Source organism: Enhydra lutris, unplaced genomic scaffold, assembly GCF_002288905.1.
Source record: "Enhydra lutris kenyoni isolate GAN:26980312 unplaced genomic scaffold, ASM228890v2 scaffoldscaffold49, whole genome shotgun sequence".
NCBI classification, from domain to species: Eukaryota; Metazoa; Chordata; class Mammalia; order Carnivora; family Mustelidae; genus Enhydra; species Enhydra lutris.
Window position 1 is genome coordinate 13242109 of NW_019154133.1, and position 24836 is coordinate 13266944.

The following is a 24836-nucleotide window of genomic DNA, read 5'->3' on the forward strand; positions in this document are numbered from 1 at the left end:
ATTGTCCACAAGACAAAAAAAAAAAAAAGAAAGAAAGAAAAAAAAAGAAAAAGAAATAGGTTTTTTGATTTAAATTTTTAATTTCCATTTTGAAGGGTGAAACACTTTAAAATGGTATCATTTGACCCTCTGAAACATTAATCTTCTCTGGAATTCTCAATTTATCATTACGCTGTGGTTGGTGGCCCAGTCTGGGAGTAGGGAGTTTTCTCCGGTCACCCTCAGAGGTTTCTGGTTGCATTGAGTGGGTGGCTTATTTTTTTGGTACCGATAAAACTCTGAAGTTCCCATTTTTCAAAGCCAGCTGGCGAAAGGAAATTCTGGCATGCTTTGATTTACTTAAGAAGCTTGCCTTATACTTCCTGTTGAAAACTAAAAAGTTGTTTTCAAAGAAGGAAATTTGTTTAGCGAAGGGGTAGTTGAATAGGAAAAGAAAAAAATAGGTCCTCCTTTTTGCTCTGCTTGTCTTTGATGTCATGGAGCTGGGGTAGTTTCATATGGAATTGGAGGTAAAGGTAAGTCAATAGAGGGTTGTCACAGTGTCAGGAATAAGTGAAAGGAGGACATTTCAGTCATCTATTTAATTCAGACTTGACTTAAGTTCTGTTGATTATGAAAAAGCTATAGTTGGGCCAACAAACCAATTTCCATTCCCCAAAATTCCAAACAAAAAGGGAATTTTAAGTATTTTAGTAATGTTAACATTTTAATTGTAATGAACATACGTCATTTGAAATGAATACAATATATTTAAAAATACATCACTTAGTCCACCGACTTCCCTTCCTTCCTCTCTTTTCTCTTTTCTTCCCCCTTTTCTCCCCTGCTCCTTCTGATCACTTCCTTGTATAAACTAATCGAGGATCCATGGGCTGTCCTGAGGGGTCCTCGGGACGCAAGGAATAAAAGACTTGGCCTCTGCCATCTAGGAAATTATGGGAGACAAATCCGCAAACACTTTCATTGCTAAGTGATAGTTGGTGCAATGAAGGTGTATACAAAATGCAGTGGGAATACAGTGGCATCTGAGTGAGTGAGGAGTTTAAAGGAGGGTTAGATGATTGTAAGGTGAACAATTTGGGGATGGAGCACATTTCAGCAAAGGGAGTAACATATGGTGAAGGAAGTCTACTTGGGTAGACTTTCTTTCTTATGGGAGTGAAGAAATGTCTATCTCATTGCCCAAACAATGAAGCTACTATTCATCACAGACGTTTCCCAAGCTTCAAAGATGAATTTTTATGCCTTAGTTATTTCCATGCCCCAAATATCTTTATACAGTTTGCCATTTGATGTGGTTTCTGGCTTATAGGGGACAGTGTTTTCCTCGTACTCTTCCCACACCTGAGGACTAGAACCCAACCCCGTAAGAACTAAGTGTACTGCATTTTAGTGGTTCATAAAGGGTCTTAGTATAGCCTCTTGAGTATTTAATGACAAAATCTGATTTTTAAGTTTAAAAGGATCGCCTGATTGAATTTTTTAGCAATCGACATTTTTACATATAACATAGAACAATAACGCATTCTAACTGAGTGGCAAATTGGAAGATTTAAAGTATTTATAATTCCGTGAACGTTTTTATAATACCTATATTATGATATAGGTATTATATTATAATTCTATATCTTATAATAAGATATCTTATTATATCTTATTATATTATAATAAGATATTATAATATTATAGTATAATAAGATGTGCCATAGTTAACACAGGCACTTAATACAAGAAAACCACTGTCCTCAACAGGTCCGAGAGCAAACAAGCACCTTACTCATCTACAAATCTGTTTTCTCTGATAAGATGGGCTAAATACCGTTCTTGTCTTCTTCTCTCCCGCTCTAGCATACATTCCGACGCCAATTTACTTTGGTGCAGTCATCGACACCACGTGCATGCTCTGGCAACAGGAATGTGGAGTGCAAGGCTCTTGCTGGGAGTACAACGTGACATCGTTCCGTTTTGTCTATTTCGGTTTGGCGGCTGGCCTCAAATTTGTCGGCTTTATTTTCATTTTCCTGGCCTGGTACTCCATTAAGTACAAGGAGGACGAGCTGCAGAGGCGACAGTGGAGAGAATTCCCTCTGAGCACTGTGAGCGAGGTGGTGGGTCACACCGACAAGGCCGATAAGTATGCCCGGACTAGATCGTGCCCGGCTTTCAGCAGCCAGGGGGATTTCCGCGAAGAGACTGGTCTGCAGAAAGGGATCCAGTACACAGCACAGACCTATCCGGGGCCCTTCCCCGAAGCAATAAGCTCCTCCCCGGACCCGGGGCTGGAAGAGAGCCCTACTGCCATGTAGCCTCCCTCCTGAAGCTTGAAAACGGAAGACTTTAGTTTTGTTGGTTGAGTTGAATATGGCAACTTGAGAAACACCCGTGCCTTCTTTTCTTTCTTTCTTTTTTTAACCTCTAAAGACGCAGTCCTCAAAAAATCCAACAAAACTCAGTATACACAGCCACTATTGAGTGAGGGCTGGATACCTCAACTAGACTGAAAGCCTTTACCCCCTTCTCTCCAAGAAGGAGGAGTTTAGACAGATTTGTTACCATTTCCGCTACGTGAATTTCATGCTCGTGCTCCAGGGTGGCATAAGGCTGAGAGGCGCCTGGTTAATGAAATCTTGGGAAGTGTATTGGCAGTACATATCATTAGCATACACTCCAGACAAAGGTGAGCTTGACCATGACTTTGCATTTACAAATCAGTTTTTAGATATGAACACCTACTGTGAGTTCCGCTACAAAGCACAAACGAATTTGCCTCAACTATGCAATTTTGATTGGGAAAATGTAAGTGCAGCATGTTACTTTTTCTTTTAAGAGACTAAAGCAGATACATTTTTGAAAAGAGCACAATAAACCTTTCCTAAAGTACTGTTATTAGCATTTTAAGCCATAGCAGAGTTATAAATCAGGTAGAATTTTTCAAATGCTTCAAAGGAATCATATGCATAGTGTGATAAAAGGAACAGCTACTTTATTTCATAAGACACTTTCTTTTTTAGTCTGTCTGCCCCATCATAAGGTAAAGAGTCTGCTGAATCGTAAATCTGATAGCTTGAATATAAACCCCGGTATTCTTTTGCCAGGGGCTTTAAAACTAATGTGCTAAACAGTATGGCTGGAACCTGATTTAAGATGCATCATAAGGAGAGAAACTGATGGCTTTCTCATCCAAAGAAAAATGCTGCAGAAATTCTTTTAGCTCTTGTGGGCCCACACAAGGGTAGCTAAGAATCGTAACCTTGACACTCAAAATAGTTGGAAAAAGAAATTCCACAGAGGTAAGACCGAGTCCCATCTGATCGTTTTAGTTATACGCCTAGAAACCCTAGCAAATCATTTTCTTTCTTATGTACAGAAAATTGCTGTGGTTGCCCCCTGAAGTTGAGTAATTAAATCAGGAAAGCTCATACCTGTGATAAGAAAATCACTCTGAATACAGGAGGAGGTGGATCTGTGAGCTGTGAGAGTATGATCCTAAGTCAGGACTGAAAATTACTTAAAATCAACTCATCTGTTATACTGAATTCCCTTTATCAGAGCTAGAACGATTTTACATCTCTCTTTGATTCTTTCCTCCTGTTAACCTTCCCGAAGTGATTCTTCGAGAGGATTTCTCTGTTCCTAAATGCACTTTGCGCTCATTATCCATCATCCTTTTGAGTTCCTCCCAGCACATCGCTTTGACTTGGGTGCCACACAGAATGCTTTCTACATGGTTCTTAAGGTAGATGCTTCCTGACAGCACTCTGGACTGACAGCAAGTTAACTCATGGGGTCTTGGTTGCTCAGAAAAAGAATCCTGACAACCCGGATGTCGGAGGGACGCGGAAGGTCCAAATACCAGTATAATTGTGAACAGTTTCTGCCAAGGAGGCTATGATTATGTAGGGGCTAATTTAGGAACTGATTTCCTTGGCTGGCTTACACTCTTCCGTAGAGGGGAAGTGAGTGACAGAACTGTCCCGTGATTCAAGCTTTCTGCCCTTCATCCTTGGAGGCGCTGGTGGAGTTGCATGAACATTCCTGGGTTCAAGGTCATTTTCCTCTCCACCTAAGAACGGTGTTGTCAAATGGTTCTTTTGGTGGCATGTGGTTTGTGGCGAGGGTTATTACTATTAGACTGAATAATGTCTGGAAGGGGTGGAGCCAGTGGTCTCAGGTGACAAGGACTTCCCTCGAAATGGTCTCATTTGGCTGAGTCGTAAGTCTGCTGTTGCCTGTAATTACACTGGTGTCTGTCCAACTTGTCTCCACATGGTATATACAGAGAACATTGTTGATTCACTTAGTGTCTACTCTGGTGCCTCAGGGTTCCCCTTTACTCTCTATGGGAGATCTTTGATCTTTTAGGTCTGTTAGAAAGTTTCCTTTTGTGTTAGAGCTGAAGATATACAGGTTGGGGAGAGGTGGTATTTGCAAAAGAATTGCATCGAGAGAATTTGGATGGAATTAGCACCTTTTTTTTTTTTTTTTTAAGCTAAGATTGTTATGTTCCAACACTCTTAGGATTTGTCTCTTCCTGGTAGTGTATTTTTTTTTTAAGATTTTATTTATTTATTTGACAGAGATCACAAGTAGGCAGAGAGCGAGGAGGAAGCAGGCTCCCTGCTGAGCAGAGAGCCCGATGTGGGGCTTGATCCCAGTACCCTGGAATCATGACCTGAGCTGAAGACAGAGGTTTTAACCCACTGAGCCACCCAGGCACCCGCTGGTAGTGTATTTTGAAAAGGAGCTGCTCTCAGAACTCCAGGGTAGGAAGTGACAGATTCTTCACGTATAATTAGACAGTCCCCTTTCTCTACACTGAACAGTCATCCATCCAGTTCAGCAACCAGTGACCAGTTCTCTATCGGGCACTATTTCAGCCAATTACCATCTGCCGCTCTGTGAAATTCTTCAGGTCGACTGGCCAAAACTCAAAGAAATTAGCCTAAATTGTACACCACAATTGTTAATATTGTACTTCTTCAAGTATGTGATACTTATAAATAGAGGGTGTATCATTCATGTGTTGTTGGTTAATGTAGAATAAGTAGTAAAAATCACAGAAGACTGAAGTTTTAGAATACGTACCAATCAAGAATTGTCCCCCAACTGCTTTGGGTCCTGGTGGCATCCTTGGAATATTGCTTAGTCAACTAAAGTGACTATCTTATAAATGGCACCATTTAACTGTAGATATGAGGTTCTCACATGTTGGTAACTTTACAGTCACAACTCCTATTTTAAATTTAATTCTCATTTTCCATGAACTTAGGCTTCTAAATACTTGTTTTGGAAAAAGGTCATCTTGTTCTTTTTTCAGCCCTGTAGATTAATGTATTATTTGGCTTCATAGGCAAATATAATATCCTTGAGTCTAGCCTATTAATTTAGAAACTCCCAAGGGGAGGGTGGGTGGTTGAAGCACATTTTTGTTATCTTCATTAGTATGAAGTCCTCTTTTAGATAGGTTTAATTCTTGAAAACTTTCAAAAGTCATTCAGAACTAAGGTCGGAGGAGAAAGGAGGAGCAGAGAAGAAACAAATTAGCTTTTGTGGAGTGTTGAGTATTTCAGAGAATTTTGTCAAGTATTTAATATACATCAGTTATTTTAATACTGTTAATAACTTTGCAAGATAACTATTTTTATTCTTTTTTTTTTTTTCTTAAACAGATCATGAAAACAGGCTCAGAGAGGCAAAGATATTTGTTTAGGATTGTACAGAGTGGCCAAGTTAGTGTTCAGAAGCAGGTTTCTATTGCCCTGGCTTGCTTCTCACACTATCAAATGCCTACAGTGGTTTTGGTTAACAAAGGCAAGTGTGACTATAATTTAGTGAGGTAAAGCATTTCATTTTTTGATGTGTTACTGTTCCTGAGGAGTAGAGAAATTATTATTCCTTTGTGTAGAATAGAAAAAAAAATTGTAGGAAACATCAAAATTTAATGTTTAGATTTTCAAGGTAAATTTACACTTATTTAGCTAAGTGTTATATTCAACATTGTCATAACATACCTCAAGTATTTATTTATAGTTCATATTTAATATAGAACAAACCAATTTTGATGTTAGCATTGGGTCTCGGTAGAATTTCTGGAATGAATCATGAGGAAATACGGTTCAGATTTATTGAATCTGAGCTCTGGGGATTTGAAGTGTATGCTTTCCTGTTTGTTTCTTCCTCTTTCACATTGTTGACATTTCCATTAATTTTTAGTGAATATGGGTTTTAAGTTTCCTAAATAAAAGTTTTAAATGAACAGAAGCAAAGTGTTACATGTTAAATGAACATAGATTGTCACTATTAGTAGTTGTGGTCACAGACGGGAGCATGTACTTGGAAACGCAGCCATCAGAGAAGGAGGAAGTCATAATGGCCATCCTGCATTTTCACGAACTACAAAGAAGATTCTTCCTCAGTCTGCAATTCTAGCTTGCATTCTTTGGTGGACTTGGAGCCAGAAAATTTCTTTTTGGAGCCTATTTTGCATCAACCAAAGAGCAGCTGCATGGTTTTTGAATGGACCTGAAGCATTCATGGAAATTCTGTAGTATGCCCAGGAGCAGTAGGAGATCCCAAATCTAGGCGGGTAGCCTATTATACTTTAAGTGTGTGTGGACTTCAGACATCCTCGATGTCACAGAAACGTGAGTCTAACTATTGCATTAGAGGGGCATACGGAGTATTCTAAGTAGCAGATGGATATCAAAATACTGTATAATCCCAGAATTGCCTAGACTGCAGGTTTGCTAGTTCTGTTCTCCAGACCAGTACGTAGCCTCTGCACGTTATTTGTAGTTCCTGTTTCCTGGTGTGGAAGGGCGTGCCATGGCGGACAGGAGAAGGTGGTAGCCTTGTGCACTTTATCTTTTCTGTTTTCTCTCCTTTCCTCATCTTCCAGGTTGCTGCTGGCTGTGTCTGTCTCAGGCTTCTTGCTACATTGGAAACAGATCTGTATATGTTTGAACAGGTCCTTTCAAGCACTTCATTTTTACTCAGCCTAAGAAAGGTCAAATAGGATGAAAACCCTCCTTGGGTATTGGCTTTTGCAACATAAAAAAAAAAAAGCCTTGGTGCTACAAGTATTTAATGATGCATGCTCACCACAAAAATGCACCACTGAATTTACAGCCTCCCTGGTAAGGGACCGCATGTGCTTTGCTTTTGGAAATCTAGAGAACGTCTCAGAAAACAAGCACTCGGTATTCTCATTACTACAGTTAGTCAATGAACTTGACACTGCAAACATGAAGACTAAGGGGGCATACCTTTTTTTATGGAAAACTCAGCGCTTTTCGTATTTCTTTTAGCAAGAATAATCAGATGCTACAAATAATTTCAGAGAGAGGGGAAAATGATTTCCATAATCTTTTCTTATTTCTTTTCCCAAAAAACTGACACCCTTGTGAGGTGTTTTTAATAATTGGGGTTTGGATGGTGTTGTCTTTTTCTGGTATTCTATTCCATGTTAAAATCAGAGGAAAAACTATCCAAAACTAAAGTAATTGCAGGGACATATTAAACCAAAGGGGGTGAACAGTTTAAACTTTGTATCTAGAAATGAAAAATAAGAATAATCGATAAAACTTTATAGTGGGCATTTTTCTTAAAATACATACCTCTACCCCAAACCCCAAATGTTAATTTAGAAGCACTTAATAGGCAGATCCGCCTCTAACTTTTCAGTTAAAGGAGATGTAATACTGTGTCAAATAAACTGGCATTAGGATCCTGGTGGAGTGTGTGTTCAGTGTGTGTGTTTTGTGTGAAAGTGTGTTGGTGATGAAAGGCCGTTTTGAGTTGTTGCATAAAGGAATTTGACTTTGTGATTTTTACAATGAATATTTATTTGGAGATCGCTTAGGGGTAATTTAAAAGATGTATAATTTCCTTGTATTTAATGAAATCTCTTGTCAATGTACTAATAAACCTTGGTTTACAACATCTTGAATACTTGATCACTGAAAATTAAGAAAAAAAAGTAAAAAAAAAAGAAAAAAGAATAAAGTGTGTTGGATTGAAATTAGTTTGTCTCTGAGCTCTCTCCTGTTGGACAGCAGAGTTTTCTAAGGCATCCAAAACTTTTTGGGTGAGAGGAGGAGGGAGGGAGAGGAGCTCCGGAAATAACAGCATGAGTCAGGGACTGGAGCACAAAGTTGTTATTTTTAGAACCTTGCCTGGAGCCCTCCATAGGTGTAAAGCAGGGCAATTGATTTCCTTTTCTCACTCAGTCACCCCTCCTGCTCCGCTCAACTAAAGGGTCACAGTGGCCCAAGATACAGGAGTGTCTGGGGGGACGTGTGTGTCTGTGCTGGTTTCTGGATAAACTTATTTTCCTCCGTGGCCTTGTGCATTCATTGTGGAGGCCATTTATGCAAAGGGAAGATAGTACCCTCTTCCCCAGTCTACGTTCTTCTCTTCCTCAATGTGTGCCATTAAGGCAATTTTGAGATTTCACTCGACTCTCTTAAATATCTCACACATTCAAGGGAACAGCAGAATCATTCCAGATAGTGGGCTTTCTGAAAGAGACACACCAGACAGTTTCTTTTTAAGAAATGAGGAGAGAGGAAAGGTTATGAATGTGGCCACTCATCAGCAGCAGCATTAGCTCCAGACTTGGTACAACCTCAGCATCTTAAGAGCTGTTAAAAAGCATCCAGTTCTTTTCTTCTTTTAAAAATTTGCCAGCTGAGTGAAGACAGCCTCTGTAGCTTTGGCATAGGGGCCGGTGGGGGGGGGGGCGGGGAACAAAAACCCCATTTTTAATTGTGCAAAGTCATTGGAGAGCAAGGAGATCAATATTTGGTGTTGACTTTTGTATTTAAACATCAAAGTCTGATGCAGTTCCAACTCATAATACCAATACACATCAGTAGAAAGCTAAAACCCTTCTTTGGTCTTCTGGAATGGCTAAGATCCTAGGTAAATGGCCAAGATCCTAGGTACCAAAGAAAGAGCAAGCTTGCCATGGATCAAGTTGTTCTAGCTGCGTTCTCGTCTAAATGTACTGCTGCTACTTCAGAAATCAATGAAATGGCAGCTTTGCCAGGGGCGCATCCTGGCTGGAAGGAAGCCTGTCATGAGTTGCACTAGAGTGACACCTAATGGTTATTATGGAAATTACATGCTTTACTAACCTCTCATCCCTTCCAGTTCTTGGGCTTGAGTTGTATGGGGCTTTTTGTGACCATGTTCATTTTAGGGTGGCAGTGACATGTCCTCTTCTGCTGAAACCCATTAGTAATTGGATTGGTTCCATCCTGGCTCTGGGTCACCTGTGCCGTTGGGGCTGGAGTTTGGATAATGAGGAAGAGGACCGGGGGTAGAAGACACAGATTCGGAATTCCTGGGTCCTGGGAGGCACACTGGTGTAGGGGCTAGAAATTCAGAATAGAGGGTAGATACCTTTGTCCACCACTTAAATGCATTTGCTATCAGAAAAGTGAGGCAATGCTCAGCACAAAAGACCTCAACATTTGTAGCTCCCTTTGTCTCCCAACCCTCTGCAGTGCTTTCCCTGACATCGGGGAGCAGGGACTCCCTAGTCTCAACAGGAAGTATCTGCTTTTTGAAAGTTATTTTCTCTGCTTATTTTACACCATAGTGGGCTCGATCTGAGGACCTAGGTACTGTGCTGGTGAAGTCCTCAGCATCAACGACACAACTTGGAGGAAGGTGAGTCAATTAGACCAGTATGAACAACAGTTGCCTTAGGCAGGTTTCTTAGGGGCAAACGGCAAGGCCATGAATGTGGCTGGTCATTTTCACTCCATCGACCTCAGAGTTGGTACAATATCCGTGTTCTCTTACTTGGGGAAAAGTAAAGCAAAAAATGGTCGAGATACTGTGTGTCCAAGAGGTGGGGGCGTTGAGGAAAATTTACGTGGAAAGAAAAGATAAAGTTTGCTAGGATAAAAGGGAAAACAAAATATGGGAATTGAAGAGTGGATAAGATTTTTACCGGTTGAAGTGGGGAATTCAGAACTGGGAAGGTGGAGCTAATTTGGGGGAAGCTGGTCGTGACAGGCGAGGTGGAGGGGGAGCGGATAGGTGGATGGAAGGCTAGAGCTTCCGGTAGGGAGAGTGTGCGTGTCAAAAATCGCCGAACATTTCTGAGCAGGAGGCTGAGATCTGAGGCAGGTGGTGAGAGACAGCAAGTGCAGGGTGGGGTGGAGTTGGAGGGGGAGGGGAAGGGGCTTAGGGTGCCATAACAGCTTTCCCAGCAGCTTCAAGGAGAGACCATGGGGGCTTAAATGAACCAGGGTGGTGGACCACATGGAGGTATTATTTGCTCTAAGGTCTTTGTTTTCTGCTAAAATAAATTTTGAAAAGTTTGAAAATAGTTTCCAACTAGATTTTGAAATATCAAGCAAATAAAATTTGAAAATATCAAGCAGAATTAGATGAATTGGGGGACTTTGAAGACCTTCTTATATCTGAGATCAGGGTAGCTCTAAAGCAAGTTCTGAACAACAGGCATTTAAAAATCTCTTTTCAGAAGGGCAAAGTGTTTAGGGACATTTGGCATGGGGTAGGAGTGTTACAGCTTCATTCCTTCTCTCTTAGCCAAAAACCCCATAGAGAGGGTTATTTTGTTTTTCTAAAGAAGGCTGGGAGGAGCCTCAGATATTACCTATTTTGGATATGGTCAGTAGGTTTGTGTCTCACACTTCACTACCAACTCGATGGTGTAGCCGGCTGTGTTGGGCAGGATTCTAAGGGTACAAGTGCTCTGGCTTCATGCGGGGGTGTCCTCATGCATGAGCAATGTCTTCCCTGGGCATGTTCTAGGAAAAGAAAGCCCAGAGGTGATGTAATTGCCATCCTCATTTCACATCTCTTATTTTACAGTCAAGGAGAGGTTATGCGACTTTCCCCAGCTCATAGGTAGTAAAATTTAGAATTCATGTCCATTGTTCTTTCCACTACTCTTTCCTACATGGAGTTTCACTATGGCTTCTCCCTTCCCTGATCTGAGGTGTGTGTGTGTGTGTGTGTGTGTGTGTGTGTGTGTGTGTGTAAATGAAGAAAGTGGAGAGGGGCGGGCCCTGCCTCTGTAAACCTCTTCCTCTTAAATCTGTAGGAAATGGGCTGTTGGGGAATCAGCTTAACCCTCTGGGCATCAGCTCCTCAGAGGTCAAACAAGGTCAGTCAACTAGCGAATTTCGAAGCACTCTTCAAAATCTGAATGTCTCTTTCATGCCCCTGCACATAGTAGGTACTGCATAAATAGTTACTGAATTGAACTAAAATGGAATTTTCTCCGGGATAGCAGCATTGGCTTAGTCACTTTTTGTGGGAAAGGATCAAGGAGGGAGGCAAAATGACGTGCCTTTGGTCAACACTACTATCTCAAACTCTTCTCTTGATGAATCTGTGGTGTTATGGACTGAATTATGCCCTTCAAAATTCAGGTGTTGAATCCCTATGCCCCCAGCGTGACTGTATTTGAAGAGAGGGCCTTTAAAGAGGTAATTACAGTTAAATGAGGTCATATGGGTGGGCCGCCATCTGATATGACTGGCATTTTTTGTGTTCTTCCTTTGTAAGAACAAAGGCCGGGGCTGCACACGCACAGAGAAAAGGCATGTGAGGACACACAGAGAAGGTGGCCATCTGAAAGCCAAGAAGAGAGGCCTCAGGAGAAACCAAAGCCTTTTGGTCTTAGACTTTCAGCCTCCAGAACAGTGAGCAAATAGATGTCTGTTGTTTAAGCCCCCCTATGCTATTTTGTCATGGTAGCCCTCACAAACTAATACAGATGGTTTCCTCAGTTATCTCAGGACTGGGTTAACAGATCTCAAAGAAGTCCTTTGCTTTAGTTTCTTCTCCCTTTCCTATTAACCTTCTGGTCTCTGGACATTTCACAGATTGTCAGCCCCTGGACCTGCAGAAAAAGCAGCTCCTCAGGAAATCTGGAGCAGAAAGAAGTATATGGCATTTGTCAGTTGGGAAAAACCTGAAGTACTGGAGGGTGGTTGGGTCTTGATCAAAGTCTATGGTCCTGTCCCTAGTGAACTGAGCCTTCCTTCAGTGGATCTGTCCTCTTGCTTTTGGGAAACTCTATCTGTGTTGCCCAGAGCCAGGTATATAGTTTGTTGGTCTGGTAAAATGAGGAAAGGTGGGATTCCTTGTTCAAAGATCATTAAAGATGTCAACATGGTGACCGGAGACCATTCAACCAAACGCCGGGTCTATGTAACCAAGGGGCGCGTCATGGGGAGCCAGTTTGTGCTGCCTCTGCCATGGCCTCCCCAAAGTGAGGAGGCAAATCCACACTGAAATTGTTAATCGGAGCATGTTCTAGAACACATGGACTTTGGGGCAGTTTTACAAATGTGGCCAATATTCAACCATGTCCATTGAGATCAGGACTCAATTTTACCTACAAAGAATGGGTGTCACCCAAAAACTTGGTAATAAGCTCATTTCTCTGAAACAGGTAAAGTTTAAACACCTTTTATTTCAAGAAATATTGCTTCTAGACTTTCCCGAAGCCAGAGTTGTTCTATAAAAGTATCACAGAATATTACACAAGATTAAAAAACACAGTATGCTTCCTAATAACTTGAAACCTTTTTACAAAGTACATCATTCATGACCATAAATATGTTTCTTCTGTCATTCAGCTGGTGACACACACATCTGATAAAGAGCTAGTTAATTTTAACATATGTACAAAGTCTATGATAAAGACTTAAAGTTGTCAAAGGTTCAACTATAACATATTAAATTTTCTTTAAAAGAGTTTACCTTAAACACTTAAAGAAAACATAATTTACCTATGCATTTGAATGATCTAAAAATAGAAAGAAAATCACTGTTAAGCTAAAAAAAAAAGTTCTTGGGAAGTTGGCTAGGGTACTGGTAACTCTCAATGAGGTAATCCTTTTGCTGGTATTTAAAAATCTAATACATAACAAGAATATTTTCAAGAATACAGAATTTCAAAAGCAGTCTCGAATTATGCCTTTAAAAAAATCAGAACTTGGTGAAGTCCTTAAAAATAATCATATAACACATATGGTGTGTTTAAGAGATGAAACATTCATGAGTTTGTTTTATTGAAAAAGATTTCTTATACAAATTCAAGACTAAGCATATTTTCTCTACACTTGACCTGACTTGCCAGGTCAAGAAAACAAAGATAGAAAGGAAAAAAAAAAGTCGTCTGTCCTTTTATCCTGTTAATAAAATAATAAAAATTCAGCAATCTGAAGCGTAAGATGAACACTTTGAGGCTAGGCACAGAGAGAGCAGGCAATCTTGGTTTTGTTGATTTATTTATTTTTACTGCCAACATCGTTAGCCATGCCTTTCTGCTAATCAATTTTAGCAAGTCGAGGAAAACGCATGCAATGTGTTTCTGGCAAAAGCGTACACTGAACAATATGTCATCCGTACTGGGTGTCATTCCTGGGGTCTGCTTCCCAGTGGTCACACTGAAAGCCAGTGAGACTATGAAAATACCCATGGGAAGGAAAAAAAAAAATGACTAACCAAACAGACATGGCATTCTGATCTCAAAGTGCAAAATCATTGAACGTGATGGCACTGAAAAGGTCCAGTGGTTAAAAACGGAATCAAAACCACATTATGCAGGCAGTGGAAAGTGTGCTGACAAATTCATGGAGGGCGTCGAGTTTTAGAAACTCAGAAAGGTACAATTCTAGCCATCTTGATTGGATAATATTTGTATAGACATATCCCTATCACTTTCAAAAGACACCACTGTTTGAGTCCTCCCCAAACAAACAAACGCACACACACAAGTCAACCTTTCTTTCTATTCTTGACACATGGTGAATTACAACGCCGAGTCCCCGCGGGCCTCCTGCTCGCGCGGACGCTGACTTCTGCGCCTGTGTGCCTGGGGTAGCGTACAATGTTGGCTGTCCTGATCATCGTTGTTAGTTTCCTAATAAAAAGTTACAAAAATACTGTGTTTAGGGTAAGGTCACAATGTCCGCTAATTGGAGGAGAGTGGAAAGGAGGCATTGCCTTCTAGACTCTGTAAGCTCCCGTCTTGCCATTCTTCGCCTTGTTCAACATCCGCTTCTCGCCACGGGGGTTAGCGGGCCGCTGCCCGGCAGACGCGTCGATCGTCTGATGAACGGCATCCACATCAGCGGGCCCCGAAAGATGCTGCTGACCTTCAAAAACGTCTTCGCCTGGACCGCCAGCCCGGGGCAGTTCGCGCGGTGGCCAGCTCCCGGGCAGCAGCCGGGGGCCGGGCGGGAGGACCAGCTCCGGGAGGCCATTGCCGCTGAAGTCGGTTTCAGGATGATTTCCCTCTTCGTGCTCCATCCACGTTTCAGTTTTATGATTTCTCCAGTGTTCAGAATTCAAATGACTCGCTTCTGGAATGTCGTTATTCCATTCAAGTTTCGTGTCTGGATTGAATGTTGGTTGGTTCCAATGCAGGGTTGGAAGGTCAGCGGGCAGGGTCCAATGAGGCGCTTCCCCAACGCTAGGACTCGGGTCCTCGTCGGACTCCGCGGAAGCCCCCTCCCCCGGCACCGAGAGTTCAGCAGATCCAGCCGGGAACGCATCGCTTTGAGCAGTCCTAGTCTTATTTGTTGTATTTTGCTCATGGTGGCCGTTCAGCAGTGCAAATACTCTATCTACATCCTTCAAGTAATTAGTCCAGTCAACCAGACTAAGTGTATAGTTTTGTCTGTACTCATAGACACTTTCGTTCACACTGTATAAATCCTCCAGACCTTGCCAGTTGACATCGGCCCCGAGGCTGGGCAGATTAACCTTCCCATCCATCCCATAACTGTCCTCTGTGAAAAGAGAGACGGAGGTAGATTAGTAGAGAAAGTATTTCCTACTCATTGGACAAGCAACTTACATTGTTTTTAACAGGGCAAATCAATTTGAAATACAACGCTGAAGACTATTTTCCCCTAGTCATTTGTTGTCAGGGAGTGGACTTAGGTTACAGAAGCGACTGAACAGTAACACAAAATTGCAAAGAGTTCAAACAAGGGCAAAGTTCTGTGATGAGGTGAAGCTGGTGCTGGAAATGCACGGCATCATCAGTCAGGGGGCTGCTGTTCTACTCCTGGCTCTCCTCAAGTCAACTTTGTGACCAGGACGTCATGTGAGTGAGGCTCTCTGAGTTTCGACCCCTCATCTGTCAGATGCGGGAATAGTTGTGTGATGGAAACTTTACTACCTACCGGGTCACTGGGTGAATGATGAATCTGAAAGGGTTTTAATGAACAGGCGATGCTTAGTCAGACATTTTTATGCTCCCTGGGACTGCGTATAAAAACAAACGTGACTGCAACTGAACTCTTCAAATCTGATGCTTGAATCTGCCTCTCTGATTTTGTTTTTGCCCTAAAAGTTCTATGCTCTAGATAAGTCAATCTTTGAATGGTTTCCACAGTGTACAAAGAACACACCAGCTTTCTCTCTCTCAGATCTTTCTACAACACCAAGGTGGCTCCAGTCCTGTGGAAAATAGCATCTTTTCTTTTGTTATGTCTAAGTACCATTTAGAAAGAGGCAGCCTAGATTAATGTGATCAACTACCCACAAGCAATACGGACCAACAGGAAGAATACGTAAAACTACACAAAACCCACACTCTCAGTAAACAAGAAGATAGAAAATTATGTAATCTTCAAATGACCTGTAAGTTAAAAAAAAAAAGAAAGTTAAAACTGAATCTCGACAGAGCTGTCTGTCACACTTTGGGCACGAGCCTTGGGAAAACAGGACAGACGAGAGAAGCAGGAAATGAGGTCGCAGCCAAGAACTGAGTTGAAGCCATCGCTGGAAAGAATGTCGACCCGATGTAGAAAAGACTGTAAGAATCCTGGTAAACCGCAGTGGTGACAACGAGGAAGAGACTCAGAAGTGGGTATGAATCAAGGTGGCAGTCGGAAAGGCAGGGAGGAAAGGACACAAAGCAAGAAGCAACATCCTTTGGAAACTGGGTGATAAGGGAAAAGGACAGCAAAAGAGGGGAAATGTCAGATCCTGTGAGGAAAAAAGAGAAAGAAGAAATTGGAAACACACCACCTCCCCTATCATCATCCCTAAATAATAATAAAACAAAATAGTAGAAAGAAAGTATCTTGGATACACCCACTAGAAAGAATCCTCTTAAAGTAGAGATCTTGTAAATACTTGAAATCTATGAAATTAAGAAAAACAGCTTAAATCTATACAAAATTGTTATAAAAGAAAATAGAAAATAAGAACAACAAAATCTATCATCTTATGAAAATGCCAAATCCCCTTACGAAATAAACCATAAAGTGAAGAAAATCACAATACAACACTGCCAAGTAAATTAAATATTTTCAGTCAAGCACCTCAGGATATGAAAACCATTTTAAATCAGAAATTAAAGTACAAACCAAGGATCCAAGCTCTTCTTCAAGTATCAAGGTTACAGAAAAACAGGCCTAAAAATTAAAATGTAAGAATGCAGAGAACACTGTCCACATCAGCTCTTCTTGAGCAGTCTTTATCCAACCAAGAAATCACTGGAGCAAAAGGATTGATAGTGAGCGTTTAATGTACTTATCAGATTTAGGAGTCTGATAAAGATAGGAGAAGGTTCGAGAGATAATGTATACATTTTATATGACAAAGTAAAAATAATGTAACTAGAAATGGGAGGAAAGATAGAGAAGTTGAAAGAGAAGCTCACTGAGTTGAAATAATAGTTGGGAGTCAAAGAACTCCATTGAAAACTGACCAATGAGATAATAAAAGGTTAAATAAGAAACAGGGACTAGGGACATTAAAAACGTTTAAGTTCAAAGGCAACCAATAGGACAAAAATGCAAATCCTACAAAGTTCCAAAGCGGGAGGGGAAGACAACCATCTTTATAAAGAAGAAACTACCTGTAAAAGATGCAAAGTGAAATATGTGGAAACATAATAATAAGTGATACTCAATCTAAGACATGTCAAGTGGACTAAAAGTAAGTATGAATCTAGAAGACCTGAGTATATAATCAGTCAGGTAGTTCTCATTTAAATGTGTCCAATAGTATATTCCAAGGGTAGAAGACACACCTTCTCAAACACACATAGAAAGTCACATTACTTGATTATGTGTTCGGTCACAAAAAAAGAATCAGTAAATTGCATAAAACCGAAATATCACAAACACTCTTGACACAATACAATAAAACTAGAAATTAAAAACATTAAAACAACAAGAAAGCCCTTTGTCCTGGAAGCTGAGGTCATCTGGGTGAAAAGGAAAATAGAAACCTAAAAGTGCAGAATTTTAAAAAATGATAATGAAAATGCTGTTTATTAGAAACTATGATGCATAAGGCATTATATTTAGGCATCGTTTAAAGCATTCTTAGCCTTAAACACTTTTATCATGAAAAATAAATGAATTAAACACCAAACTCAAAAAGAAAGAAGATGTTCTTTCTTTCTTTCTGCAGAAAGAACAATGTAAATCAAAAGAAAGCACCAGGAAGGAAATGAGAAAGGTGAAAGCAAAAATTAATGAGGTAGAGAACAGAAGAATGACATACCTAACTAGTAAATCAAAATCCTGGTTCTTTACAAAAGTATCAAAACAGACAATCACTAGTTCAGCTATTTGAGAAAAAAGGGAGAAAGTTCATATACACGAAATAAGAAATGGCAAGGGAATTTGCGACGACGTGGATGGGATTAGAGGGTATTATGCTTAGCAAAATAAGTCAGTTGGAGAAAGACAACTATCATATGATCTCCCCGATATGAGGAAGGGAAGATGCAACGTTGGGCGGTTTGGGGGTAGGAAAAGAATAAATGAAAAAGGATGGGATTAGGAGGGAGACAAACCATAAGAGACTCTTAATCTCACAAAACAGAGGGTAGCCAGGGGGAGAGGGGAGGAAGAGGTTGGTGGGGTTATGGACATTGGGGAGGGTGTGTACTATGGTGAGTGCTGTGAAGTGTGTAAACCTGGCGATTCACAGACCTGTACCCCTGGGGCTAATAATACATTATATGTTAATAAAAAATAAAAAAAAAATGGAATTGTAAACCAGTTAGTAGGTATTTAATAAATTTGTTGAATGACAAAAAAAAAATGGCAAGGGAGAAATAATCATTGAGATATGCAGAACTTAAAACACAAGAGGCCATTTTGTAGACCTCAAAGCAAATGAATTAGAAAACCTAGATAAGAGAGATAATTGCCCAGAAACGTAGTTTATTGAAATTGACCCAATAGAAATTGAAAGTTTAGATAAAACAATTTCCAAAGAAGGAAAAGAAAGGTTATTAAGAAACTACGAAGATGCACCAGGTCCCTATGGTTTCACAGGAGAATATTACCAAGCCTTCAAGGAGAAGAGAATCTGAACACTAGATAAACTGTTTCAAAGCATAGAAAAATCAAAGAAAGTTTCCAAACTCTTTTTATAAAGCAACTATAACATTTTTAGTTGTGGTAGGAAGAAAGATAGCCACATCCTGATCTTAGAGACTGTAGATCTAGTACCTTCCATGGCACAAGGGACTTTTCAGATGTGATTTCAATTATGTTGATATGGGGGAGATAATTTTGAAGGATTTAGATGGGGCCAATGTAACCACGAAGGTCCTTAGTAGGGAAACAGGCAGGGGAGTGAGAAGATGCGAGCTCGGAAGCCTGGGTCTGAGACACATGCTTGCACATGCCCACACAGACATATACAGATTGAGATCTGAAGACCTACACTACGAACTCTGGAGATGGTGGGGAGGGCCCTGGACAAGGAATGTAGGGAGCCTCCAGAAGCTGGAAAAGACAAAGAAAGGGATCCTTTTCTAGAGCTCTTGGAAGGAACACAGACCTGCTTACCCCATGATTTTAGACCAGTTACACCCATTTTGGACTTCCGACTGCTAAAAATGAAAGAATAAATTTGTGTTGCTTAAGACAGTAGGGTGATTTGTTACAGCAGCAATAGAAAACTAATATGATACCTAAAAAGGTAACACTAGTGCAAACAAAAAGAAAATTACAGACTGGTATTATTTATTAATATAATACAAAAATCCTAAGTAAAATATTACTGGAGAGAACTCAATATTAAATTTAGAAAATAACACACAATGACTTAATGGAATGTATTCTAGGAATGAAAGGTTGGCTCATTCTTAGCAAATCCATTAATATAATATATCATTTTTGAAGATCTATAGAATAGAATAGAACAGACTAGAATAGAATAACTTTGGAATAAAATATATCATATTAGAATATAATATATCATATTGGAAGATTGAAAAATTATTTGAGCATCTCCATAGATGCTGAAAAAGGCCTTTGACAAATTCAACATTCATTAGTAATAAAAACACTAAAAAAAAAAAATTCAATGGTTAGTTCCTTAACATGTAAAGATGTGTACAACTTAGTTCTGAAACATGCCTTCTCACTTAACAGGGAAATCTGAGAAGCATTTTCACTAAGATCAGCAACAAGATAACACTGTACTAGAAGTATTAGTTCATTCAAGTTGACAGGAGGGATCAGTCAGAACCAACAAACTGGAAAAGAAGCAAAGCTGGGGCACCTGGGTAGCTCATTTGGTTAAGCGACTACCTTCAGCTCAGGTCATGATCCTGGAGCTCCAGGATCGAGTCCCAACATTAGGATCCCTGCTTAGCAGGGAGTCCGCTTCTCCCCCTGACCCTCTCTCCTCTCATGCTCTCCCTCTCTTTCATTCTGTCAAATAAATAAATAAAATCTTAGACAAAAAGAAGCAAATCTATTTCTATTCACAAATGTATGACAAGTATATCTGGAAAACTCAAGGGAATCAATGACAAAATTAACTGAAAAATAGAAATACTTTTTAAAGTAGCAAGATATAAAATTAATATATAGAAATCAGTAGCCCTCATATACATGAATGAGAACCCCAAAGAGGGTTTAATTATGGAGGAAAACCCTATTCACAAGAATAACAGAGAAGATAAAATACTTATGAATAAACGTACCAAGAATTGTGCAAAACCTATGAGAAGATGGTTCAGAAAGCTCCTGGAAGACCTGGAAATTTACTTAACCAGGTGGAAATATAGCCTTCGTTCCTGGATAGAAGACTCATCATCATAGAGATACAAGTTCTTCCTGATAATTCTTTCAAAAACCATATAAAAAAGTGGGCATACGACATAACCAGATAATCTACAAAAGTAAGTAACGTGGCCTTTAAACTTTCAAAAACATGTTCAATTTTACTCATAAGAAGAACAACACAAATTCAAACCATACTGAGATACCCCTTCTTTCTCATTCAATTGGAAAAAAAATTTAGAACCTGGACAGCTGTTGAAAGCAGATAGTCATACAGTGATGGTGGGAATGCAAAATGGTACAAACCACATGGAGGGAAATCTGGCAGTATTTAATAGGTCCATATAGGCATTTAACTTTGACCCAGTAATCCTCCAACTAGGAATTTATTCTGAAGATAACCTCAAGAACATGAAACATATTTGCGCAAGGCTCTTTACTGCAGCACCATTTGGAATTGCAAAATATGAGAAGAACCGAAATGCTCATACATAAAAGAGTGGCTGAATAAATTATGGAACAGCCACACAGTAGATTACTATGAAGAAGTGAAAAGAGAATGGGAAGATCTCTATGAACTCAGGGAGAGGATAGATTTTAAAATGAAAATATTTTAAGTGAGAAAGAAACCAAGTGCAATCCTGTTTATATTGTATGCTATCCTCGGTGTAAGAAAATAAAAGAAATCAGGTATCACCATCTGCTTACTACTGCAACAAAAACACAAGAAGGTAAAGGAAAAACTGAGGAGTCTGGTTACCTACAGCGCACGTGTGGGAAGAGGTGGTGGGAAGGACTAACATTTCTCTCTATATACTTTTGGCACTTCTGACTTTTGGAACTATGTTAAAGTATTACACACTGAGAAAGAAAATTACACTAGCAGTGATGAGGAAAAAATAGAACCAAAAATGGAAATACAGACAGAAATAAACAAACTTTGGTCTATTTCAAATGAGTAACATAACCACAATAAAGGGGGAGGTAGCAGGGAGCTAGCCCCAGTAATTTCAAACACAGTGCTATTTTGCTCCTTCTGAAGACAGAAAGACCTGAAAAATATACTGAACTCTAGTTAGCAGGGTTGTGTTTACTGTTGTAGGATCTAGCAATTCTAAAATTGCTTTCTGTGTGCTGTAGCATTTAACAGATGAGTTAATCCTTTGAGGATAATGGGAACTAGACTTCTCAAAGCTGGAAAATGAAGTTACCGTATAGAAACTAGAAAGACTAGAATGAACCTTGATCCTTTGAGTTAGAATTAGAGGTATCATTATGAACATATGGTTTGTAATATATCTAGGAATGGCTGTCAATATCCGTGCGTGTGTATTTTAGTTCTGTCCACCCAAAGGGTCTACATACAAAGATGCCTCCATAGCAATTTTACGCACCTCAAACCCAGATCTTGGGTCCAAATGCCAGTCCGCACTTAAAAGGAACTGGGGTTCTTTGGAGAAACGGCTGATTCCAGTTGTAGGGGAGTGAAACTACAAAGGGAACCTGCAATACAGGCCCCAAAGCAAGGGAGTGCTCAAAAGATAATGGGGACACCCCAAAAGTTCTGAAGGGACATCTGAAGGGACACCGTTGGCCAAAACTGGGATAGTTTGATCAAAATAAAGAATGGTAGCAAAGGGATATCCGTGGGATGAAATAAGGGTCTATGAATCCTTATTGCTATACATAGATGTCTACATATGTATGAGAAAAGGGCAATTTCTTCTTTGTGGTAGAGTACCACTTAAGAAATGTAGCAACAATAATGAAGTTGGAAAAAAATCATCATTTTGCAGTCATCAAAATGATTAAGAATGATAAAATCATCCAAAGCTAGTGAATAAATTATTAATTAAAAAAGGAAAAAATATGATTTTATAGTAGATTAACTGAGCAAACCACACCTGAACCAAGTAATCAAAGGTAAGACCACCCAACAGATGTCACAGATTTCCTTATAAGATATCCTGGGGAGAGCCTGAGTGGCTCAGTGGGTTGGGCATCCTAGTCTTGATTTTGGCTCAGGTCATGATCTCAGGGTTGTGAGGTTGAGCCCCACGTCTGGCTCCACACTTGGTGGGGAGTCTGCTTGAGATTCTCTCTCTCCCTTTCCTTCTGTTCCTTCTCCTGCCCCCACTCTCTCAAATAAATAAATCAATCTTAAAAAAAAAAAAGATATCCTGAGTGTACACTTCCATGTTTGTGGTATTCCTGCCAGAAATGCACAATTTTAGTCCAATCACAAAGAAACATCAGAAAAACCCCAATTGAGGGACATTTTACAGAATAACTGGCCTGTACACTTAAGAATGTCATCAATGCATTGCTGGGGGGAGGGGAAGGAAGGATAGGGCACCTGGGTGATGGACATTGGGGAGGGTATGTGCTATGGTAAGCGCTGTGAATTGTGTAAGACTGATGATTCACAGACCTGTCCCCCTGAAACAGATAATATATTATATGTTAACAACAACAACAAAAATGTCATGAATGGCAATGAAAAGTTGAGGAACTATTCCAGATGGAAAGAGACTTAAAAGACATGACACTTTACTACAGTGTGTGATTCTGGATTGGATCCCTGACCAGAAAAACAAAATCCTCCCCAAACCATAAATATGACATTACTGAGACAATTGGTAACATTTGAATATGGACTGTGGACCAGAAAATAGACTTGTATCAGCGTTAAATTGCCTGATTTTGATAAATGTACAACAGTTATGTAAGAATGTTTTTGTTCTTGGGAAATGCAAACTAAAGCTCTTATATGAAAAGATACATGATATCTGCAAATTATAAATGATTCAGGGAAAAAAAAAAGAAGTATATATAGTGTATGTGGAGAAAGAGCCAGAGAACAAGAAAAAACAATAAGACAAATGGGGTAAAATTCCTTGGAAGTGTTCTTGCAAGTTTTCTGTAACATTGTATCAAAATATTAGTCAAAATCCTTTTAGATATTAGAACTAAATTGTCCACATTTCCGTCCTGGTTTCTGCCAGTCCTCATCTCACAAAAGGAGCCCTCTTTCTCAGGCCATTCTGAAGTTCTTTATCGGGGAGTAAACATATGAGTAGGTCTGTTCTGAAAAGTGAATTTTTGAATAAATGTAAATGATTTCAAGCTCCAGGTAATTCTCATCCAATCTGGGAAATAGAAAGGTTGTAAAACCCCTAAGAGAAATGCAAAAGCACACGCAGGTCTCAAACTGAGTCTCATTTCTTCCTGGAAGGCACTTACTTTTAAGAGCATGACCACGTAATTCGGGGCTCTAAGGGAGCTCAGCCGGTTAAGCTTCAGACTCTTGCTTTGGGCTCAGGTTGTGATCTCAGAGTCATGAGATCAAGCCCCGAGTCAGGCTCTGCGCTGAGCAGGGAGTCCGCTTGAGATTCTCTCTTTCCCTCTGCCTCTCCCCCTGCTCCCTCTCTTTGAAAAAAATAAATATATCTTTAAAAACATGACCAATAATTATGTCCCTGTCTACGCATGGGTAGCAGAGATCACATAAGGGTAGAGTTGTCCCTCTTTTGGAGCAGTGGTATAATCCACAAGGACTCCTGGTGTCCTAGGAAGCAGAAAGAGTAGTTTCTACAGAGACTGCCTGACGCGTACAGACTTCTTCAGCCTGCTCTGTTCCTGCTCCCCACGTGGCCTCTGCCATAGCTTCGCCAAAACAATGTAGTTTCCAGAAAACACCAGGCTCTCTCCCTTCTCAGCCCTGGCATTTATTCCTAGAATTTGCTTCCCTGCCTCATCATCTGAGTTGGCTCTCAGCCTTCAAAATGAAATTTGAGCATCACTCCCTCTACAATTTCGTGACCCTCTTATTCCCCCCATCGGGTTTCCTCAGCATGGTGGGAGCCCCTCCATTACGCACCCACCTCTAGATGGTCCTGGTGACTTGTGTTCAGAAGTTCACGTTGACTTTCACCAGGCTAGATGTCCATAATTTCAAGGGCAAGTACTAGGTCAACCAGAAATTCATAAGCACTGGAATTCTGTTGATGGTTGCTAACTAGAGGGATGTTTTCGCTGATATGGCTAGTCCCCTCCCAGGTTTCAGTTTTGAAGGCATTCATTTGATTTTCCAAAATTGAGAGAGCCCGAGCAGAGTATCTGTGCTAACATATCCATTCCTTTCTCCAAAGCCCTTCCCTGTTTTTTTGTGTTCTCTTTGAATATTTTTCTGAAGGCACGGAGTTTCCATATTTGGGACCAAAGCAGTGTGCCTTGTGTGTGACATTCATGCTGCTTGAAACACAGCACATTTTAGGCTGAAATGGAATTCACTTTGGGTTTGGAAATTCCAGAGACTCTGAATTCAGTGTCCTGCACATAACTAAAAGCCAATCAATCATATGTACCTTTTTATTTGTTATGCATAGAAGATTTCTAGGGCACTAATTTTATTGATGAATTGCAAGAACACCTATTTATTTTACAGATACAAGACCATGAACGTTCCACTAAGAAGGCAGTATAGAACTACAAATAGTAAGTTATGTGATTTATCTATAGATGAATAACTTTGCATAGTCAATGGCTGATTAAAAGCACATACTTGCCTATTGGGGCAAATGCACATAATTTTCCTTCTTTCTTAACATTTCATTATTTTAAAAAGCCTCTAATTTCATTACCCATTAATGGGATGGTAAATGTCCTTCAAAATTCTGGGGCTCTTTGCTGTTTCTCTCACTATTCAACTTTATTATCAAACATCGTTCATAGAATGAATTGAGTAAGACTGATGAATCACAGACCTGTACCCCTGAAACAAGT

General features: G+C 40.0%; 2 protein-coding genes across 9 annotated transcripts in view; one reads left to right on the top strand and one right to left on the bottom strand.

Annotated features, from left to right (window-relative positions):
* Positions 1–5680, top strand: part of LOC111156801 (solute carrier organic anion transporter family member 5A1) — a 128677-nt gene extending 122997 nt beyond the window's left edge. For 2 of the 4 annotated variants that reach the window (XM_022517861.1, XM_022517862.1), the window contains one exon: positions 1849–4462. In XM_022517861.1, the coding sequence (XP_022373569.1) occupies positions 1849–2306 (458 nt within the window). In that variant the 3' untranslated portion in view covers positions 2307–4462. Of the gene's footprint in view, positions 1–1848; positions 4463–5669 lie in introns of those variants that run through there. The other 2 variants (XR_002641256.1, XM_022517863.1) reach the window with 2 other exon arrangements.
* A 6763-nt stretch (positions 5681–12443) lies between these two features.
* LOC111156825 (sulfatase 1) overlaps positions 12444–24836 on the bottom strand; it is a 176605-nt gene continuing 164212 nt past the window's right edge. For all 5 annotated transcript variants that reach the window (XM_022517920.1, XM_022517919.1, XM_022517917.1 and 2 more), the window contains one exon: positions 12444–14789. In XM_022517920.1, the coding sequence (XP_022373628.1) occupies positions 14005–14789 (785 nt within the window). In that variant the 3' untranslated portion in view covers positions 12444–14004. The remainder of the gene's footprint in view (positions 14790–24836) is intronic.